The 7,541-nt window shown below is 35.3% G+C and overlaps 1 protein-coding gene across 1 annotated transcript; it reads right to left on the bottom strand.

Moving 5' to 3' along the window:
* Positions 1-5,827: 5,827 nt before the first annotated feature.
* On the bottom strand, positions 5,828-6,812 carry LOC134248454 (multiple epidermal growth factor-like domains protein 10). The gene is made up of 3 exons (XM_062730852.1): positions 6,582-6,812; positions 6,444-6,496; positions 5,828-6,163 (listed from the first exon to the last, which is right to left on the bottom strand). Exons 1-3 carry the CDS (start codon positions 6,668-6,670, stop codon positions 6,009-6,011), a joined length of 297 nt encoding a protein of 98 aa, XP_062586836.1. The 5' UTR covers positions 6,671-6,812; the 3' UTR covers positions 5,828-6,008.
* Positions 6,813-7,541: the final 729 nt, after the last annotated feature.

Below are 7,541 nucleotides of genomic sequence, written 5' to 3'. Positions count from 1 at the left end.
TCTAGAGATTGTAGCAATGATAAACACTAAACATCCACTTCTCATAAGTTAGACTATGTTATCATAAAATTGATTTGATGAAATGTTTTGCTGAAATATGAATTTAGTTTATTATTCTTTTGACAGTATAATAAATACACTTGTTTGACAAGTAAGATGTAAATGCATATCTACTAAAATGTCAGTGAAACTAAAATGCTTGTTTTGACTATTTAACCTAAAATCTATTGGGTGCCACTGTGTCTCTTTTCTTCTTCTGTCTTTCTCCTGACCCCTGGTCTGCTGAGTTTCCAAAGCCCTCTAAAATTTATCATAGAGATAAATTATTACACATCTTATTGATTGATTGTATATTGTTTAACGTCCCTCTCGAGAATTTTTCACTCATATGGAGACGTCAACAATGCCGGTGAAGGGCTTCAAATTTTGACATTTACTCGGCACTCAGGGCTATTGAGCAGTGAGGGATCTTTATCGTGCCAACGCCTGCCGCTGACACGGGGCCTCGGCTTTTAAGGTCTCATCCGAAGGACCCGCAACTTTCACTTCAAAGTGCCGAGTGCATGGCGGAGGAACAGTTGCTACCCATGTTTTTATCGACTTAGGTCAGTCGCGGCTGATATACGAACTCACGATCTCCCGATCACGGAGCGAGCGCTCTACCGACTGAGCTACCGTGAACGGTATTACACATGTTAAAGTAACATTTCATTGAATTCTGAACCCAATCTCAATTTTCTTTTCAATCTAAAATTTAAAGTGATTTGATATTCTTTTTAAAAATTATCTACCACTGAATTTTCCTCCTCTTTTTCCTGCTCTTCGACTTCTTCAACTTCCCCGTCAAAGGTAAAGGGATCCTATAAATCAAAACATCATGTTAGTGTCCCAAATTGTCTTGATACACAGTCTTTATAATCATTCTATGAAATCCATACCATTTCATTTTGGCCGTTTCCAAATCTCTGCCTCATCTCCACCAACTGGTCCTTTAGCTTCGAATTTTAGATTTTAGTCTCTCAGTCTCCGTCAAAAAGAGTTAATTTGGCAAAACATGTTGTTGTTGTTGTTGATGTTGTTTTTTAAAGAAAGTTCCAATCATTATGGAAAATAGGTATTTGTAATTTTTAACATATGAGTATTGATGAAATAATGAAATACTGTTTTGAAAATGATTTTGAAATGACTTTATCAGGCCTCAAACATTCCTTTTTTTACCTACTATATAATGTCAATTATTGCTAAATATAGAAACTGGGTTGTAACTTAAAATAGAAGTACGTGACACAATTTTAAGATTTATTTTCATATATTGTTACAACCAAGATCTTTATTAATATATCACAAAATGAAAAGCTCTATACACCATTCTGGACGATTTTTCAGATTTTGCATGCTTTTCTCGGAGACAGTCTGTTAAATGCATAAGAGCTCGTTTTACCTTCCCTTGTTCAAGTTTGTTCTAAGCTTGAACCTGATACACCCTATATTTTATTAAACATATTTTTTTTCTAGATAAAAGCAAATAAAATCGCCCCTGACATCTTTCATAGTTTCTAATCTTTGTATTGTGTTCCATTAGAACATATTTTTTTGCACTCTATTGACATGATTATAGATTTACCTAGTGATCAGAATCATAACGGAAAAAAAATCGACCAAGCAATATAGAGACTGGGAAGAATGCAACGCGAGAAGACGGGAAGCAGGAAATTAACATTTTATTTAGATTCAATCATTACAACAACAACAGCCAAAAAAAAGAGAAATACTTACCAGCAGATTTAAAACAAAAGGGAATAATTCAATGAATGCAACAATAGAAAACTAAAAGCAGGGACGTAAAATAGAGATAAACTGCTTTAAAACAAGGATGTCAACAGTCTTGTTTAATGTCAGCATTTGGCCAATCCTGCACAATGACCTATCATTAAGCCAAAAGCTGACTGACGTTTTTCATAAACGTTGTTAGCTATAGCTATATAGGCCTTTCTCTTTTCTTTTTAAATTTTCTGTATTGTCCAAGGATGTTGCCGTTTACCCGATCATAGCAAGGACACGTTGGATGTCCCATATCTGATATTTTTTGGTATTTTTAATTTGTCGACAATAAATAAAACTCTGTATAGTTAAAAATATTTTGTAGTTGTTGGAGGAAAAAATATAAACAAGAGACCGTAGTACCATTCTCGACATTGCGAAGATTCCTTGTATGAACCTCAACGTAACTTTATCTTACAGATAAAAACTGCCCTCTGGTATACAGCTCTGGCAGGAGCAAACACAGACCTCCAAAACATCAGAGATGGGATCATGTGCCATGGTGGAGTGAGCATCCCCTGCCAATCGGTCAGAACCGTCCGGTGCTCCTTGTCATGAGCGGGAAATAACTGAAAAACCCCTCGTCAATTCAGTGTATAAATAATGGACTAAAAATTGGTATGAAAAACGCCAGTCTGCATTTGACTCAATGATAAATTGTATTTGTGATAAGGTAATTGTACATCGACCATTTAACTTACGAAATGAGGATTTTAAGCGAGAATGCCGATACTCTTGTTTAATCAATTTTGTTTTTCAATAATTTACTTGCGAATCGAATCAAATGAGATACATAAACTCCGTATACAGGTGATGAAGTAAGATTGCTGCATATTAAGTAAGGATAGTTGACGATCGAAAAGTTTAAGTCATCACACCATGTGAATTCCAACAGATTGTTAAATGACCTGGTCTCCAAAAAAAAAAAAAAAACATAGATCAATTAAAAACTAAAGCATCTTTTTTATGTCGACTTTAAAATAAAGTTGTTTGGGATATCAAAAAGCCTTTAATTTTTCAGTAAGTATCCACATCTGATTTTGCACCACTTCTAGAATATATTGTTTCACAATACTCTTGAAGTTTCTCATTCACTACTGTTAATCTCTTAGTGAGGAGTAAAGAAAGAGGTTTGGTTGAACATTTACTGGAACCCATTATGTATCTTTATTTAGTGAACAATTGCTTATAGAAATTATTTTAAATCAGTTATAGTACAATATCAACATCATGAGCAGTACATAATAGACATGTCTTAAAACAAAAGCAGACCATCTCGACACTTTGTAACCAATGACATTTTTGAATAATTCTTTTTTGTAATTTCAGAATCACATATTAAATCTATAGTCGACGATCCACTTTGAAAGCACATATAAGTCTTAAGACAAAAAAGGAGAAATCGACTGCATCGGTTGCGGTGTGAAATAAGTGTTCGAAGTCGGACTTTGATGACTCAATTTCATCCTCCTTTTATTTTCCTCTCTTAAGTGGACTCTATCGTAGTGATCATTTGCATTTATCTCCCTTGAGTCCGAACGGGTATTAATATTGTTCCAACTCTAAGCTTTAGGTGAATGGCATGTCCGTATTTCGATCCACCTTGAAAGCACATCTTGGTCTGCAGAGAAAAAACCCCAGAGAAATCTACTGCATCGGTTGCAGTTTGAAGTAAGTGTTCGAATCCAGACTCCGATGATTCAGTTTCATCCTCCTTCTCTTTTTGCGTGGACCCTGAGGTCCACGCAGTAAATATATAAGCGAGGTTAAACCGGATGCCCTGGGCAAACGACAGGTTACGCATGCGCGAGAATGCTAGAGAGTTCGCTTTTTAGATAACTTGCCCGTAGAATAATTCGCCCTATTCGAATTAAAATATGCCATTCACTGGCAAATCGCGCTTTTAAATCTGCATATCGCATTTACATATTATTTGCCAGATCCAATTTTCTCTCTTTTACATATACTTCTAAATACAAAGTAAAGATTGATTCTATGGTACAAGCATTTTAAGAAGTTACAGTATATAGTAGATACAATGTCATGAAACTTAACAACTTGAATGAAAAACGTACTTAACGAATAGAGATAGCTTTTAAAAGATAGAGCAAGTTTTTACCGGCAATAGTTTTGTGCATCAATGTTCGCAAAATAATTCAATATTTCAACAATCTAAATATCAGTTGATAAAGGTCTGTAGCAAAGGCTTTTAATGTGTGTGTGGGGGGGGGGGGGGGGGGGGGGGGGGGGCTCCGACAAAAAAAATCTGCGTACTACAGTGCTGTGCTACTCGTGAACCATCAAAATTTCTAGTTTTTCCATGATAAATTTATTCCGTATAAATCCAGAACAGATGTCAAGTCCAAGCCAGTATGAGTTACACGGATCGCGATTATTTAAACTGACAAAACTAAAGGTCGCTAATCGGTGATAAAATTTCACAATATTGCTTTGAGATCATAATCAGTTATAAGCAGGCAGATCATTGTAAAAAAAGTGAATAAACCTACATGAATATTCCCTACACCTACAAATTTTCTTAAATGAATTTCAGTTTTCAAAAAAACATGCATATGGTCCACGTATTGCAGTCCTTTTTTAAAGGACATGTACAGCAACTTGTCGTATCTTAAGTGGACTCTATCGTAATAATGGTTCTTGCACTTATATCCCTTGAGTCCGAACGCGTATTAATATTGTTTCAAATTCTCTCTGATACAGGTGAATGATATTTTCGTATTTGTTTGTTGTGTAGAGCTGCTATTCTCCCTCCTCTCTGTGTATTTTTGTGATGGAAGTCTGCAACTTAAAGGACATATATGTATTTATAAAGTTGCTGAAAGTTTAAGGGATCCAATATTCTACTTGTTTTAGACGACTCTCTTTCAACGGGAAACCAGATGTATTAGTATTTTCATGACACTTTATGACAAATATTCCAAGAAATGCATTTTAATCTTAATTTACTGCAGAGGAGGGCAAACGTTTTAAGTTTTAGAGCAGGATGCATCAACTTCTGTACTCTGGCGTATCTAGGAGTATGTCAGAGAAACTTACCACTTCAACAAAAGCACTGAAAAACATAAGACGTGGAGAATAATCTGAGATCCGCCCAAGATTAACACAAGTTTAGAAGAAATTCTCAGCTCTTGTGATGTATCAGGAAAATCCAGACCAGTTCTGGTATATTTCCTAGTATCTGCAGTGTAAACAATCAAATGTGTTTAATAGAATATTTTTCCGAAAAATAACAATTTCTTGTTTTAAGGAGAGTGATACATAGTCACCCAAATCGATCGTCCAAAGTGCAAACCATGTTCGGCATCGCCCCGAAATTATCTGCCGATGACAGGGCAGCTTCCTCCGGAGCAGGCCACGAACTAGTAAAATATAATTACCTACCTTTATTGCTAGTAATAAGCAGCCCATGTCCCTCTGTCATTCTGTGTAGGCTTGAATATCTTCCTCCAAGGCCAAGGTACATGTATCAGTAAGGAGCAGCTCGGTGTCGGATAGATCTGCCATGGTTTTAACGTGGCAGACGGCGGCTAGATGTCTTCTACCCCCTCTGCATGCCTTTCTGCTGCCGGGCTCCCTTGGTCTGATTGCCTGTACTGGTACAATTGAGGGCCGCTTGGGATTTCTTGGCTCTTATGGGTGGCATGATTTTGCTTATTTGATAAACTGATAAACCGTTCTCAGGAGCTTTACGTACTTAAACAAATATCACAAGCGTCGAGCGTTGGGAAAGCTATCGAGCAAGAGGAGGAAAACACCAAGTTTGCCCCTTTTTATACTCGCGACAATCGGGGGAAAGTGTCAAATGTCCAACCCCCTGAACAGTTTTTCGGAAATCAATTACATGTAAATGCTTTTAATTAGCGATTGCTTTGAATGACCTTATTTGCTTATTTCCCCCCCCCCCCCAAAAAAAAAAATTCAACAGGCTTTTTATTTCTTATTTCCGTTGTATATGAATTTAATTTTTTGGTGTGTCAATATTTAGCATTTATTTTTTTCTTTTATAGATAATAAATATCAAATTACTAAGGTAAGTAGTACTTATGTTAATGTTTTAATTTTAACTTCCTTCGACCGGAATTCTAATTCAACAAAGTTTTTAACAACTATCTAAAAACAAACAGAATAGGACAGTTGAACTTTGTCTTTTAAAGGAAGACTTTTTGTTACATAATAAACATCTTACACATGGTATGGAGACATCCAACATATGGATTACATTCTTCCTCCTCCGTACAGTTACATTCAGAATCACACTGCACACCATAATAATTTACTGGACACGGGGTTACGCAGTTTTCTCCAATAAAACCAACACACTCTACAAAAAATATAAATTACATCTTCCCTTTTTTGACTCATATTAGCACATTTTTATTTCATCTTTGTCTTTAATATCAAATATGGTAACACTGTATGTTGTTTAGAATTTTTATATAGAATTGCATGCTACATAGATAGTGAGTGGGTGCTGCCTAAATTATGATTGCTGCTCGATGAAAATGAATATTTTTTGTGTTTTTATCAGCATAGAACATGTTAAATCATCCCCAACTCCATAAAGTTCTTTCACTTAATAATAAAATCCCCAAGTTCCTTACCTGTACAGTTTCCGTTTATTATTCTGTTTCCAGAACAACATTTCTCTGGGTTGCTGAATAAAAAAATGTCAGCTATGGATCAATTATTAGTTCAATTTTTTTTAACGTAAGCTTATAAGTATACGTTCAATCACTTACTCGGATGTTGAACAAATAGAACTGTCGTTCCGTTTTCCATATGAAACCTCGAGAAAAAGAATAAGACAAATAAACCTTGTTTGTTCCATTAGTGCCACTTTCAGGGTGTAATAACCAGTTTCCTTGTATGTATCACTTATATAATTTTAGTACACTCTATCAAATTAAAAAAATATTTTACAGATTACATCCGTTCTTCTTCCAGTTTAGACAAATAGCTTGACATTTACTTTAAGATTGATGCAGAATATTCCCCCAATGAGTGTTTTTCTAATTTTTTTTTTAGAAAAAGCGAACATGGCCTTTTTTCCCTGTTGAAACATATATCAATAATAAAACATAGACTTAAAACTTGGAAGTGTTCATTGTACATGTAGCAGGACGTGAAATTTTCTTTAAATTTACCCCAATTTTTTTTTCCAAAACCATAAGTATGTTTTACACTTCCCCAATCAAATTACTAGTACATGTATATATTGACGAACCTCTTATAGTATACTTGATTATTTAAAGGACAATTGTTATAACACAGCTCAAGTGCATGAAAGCAGTATTTCTCAAATTTTAACAGGCATTGTGTTAGTTTAATTCTGTAATTTTCAACTTATACCAATAATGTTTCCTCGAATATCAGTTTCTAAAACTCACCTCGTATAACTCACCTTGTGGGAGCGCGAAATAATTACATTTGGGGTGCGGATTTTGAAGCGGACTTTGAAGGATAAGTTGACCTGGTTAGTTTTCCTGCAGTGATTGAGATGAAATTAATCCCATATTAACTTACACAGTGATATCCCAGCTTACTATTACTCGTATCCCAGCTCGAGATTCGTCCGAGAAAAGCAATACTTTCTCCCGACTTACGGGGACGTACTTTAACAAATAAAGCAGTTAGAGAACTTTCTCCCTCATATCAAAACTTGAACAGAGCAAATATACTTAAAGGTACTTGGACACAGA

This window comes from Saccostrea cucullata, unplaced genomic scaffold, assembly GCF_032062105.1.
Source record: "Saccostrea cucullata isolate Sc308-1 unplaced genomic scaffold, CSIRO_AGI_Scuc_v1 ctg1927, whole genome shotgun sequence".
Lineage (NCBI taxonomy): Eukaryota > Metazoa > Mollusca > Bivalvia > Ostreida > Ostreidae > Saccostrea > Saccostrea cuccullata.
This window is presented reverse-complemented; position numbering and strand designations above follow the sequence as displayed.

Coding starts and splice junctions, on each gene's coding strand:
- LOC134248454 (XM_062730852.1), bottom strand. CDS start 6,670: ATGGAACAAACAAGGTTTATTTGTCTTATTCTTTTTCTCGAGGTTTCA. Junction 6,497..6,581: donor TCTATTTGTTCAACATCCGA/GTAAGTGATTGA, acceptor TTTTTTATTCAG/CAACCCAGAGAAATGTTGTT. Junction 6,164..6,443: donor AATAAACGGAAACTGTACAG/GTAAGGAACTTG, acceptor TATTTTTTGTAG/AGTGTGTTGGTTTTATTGGA.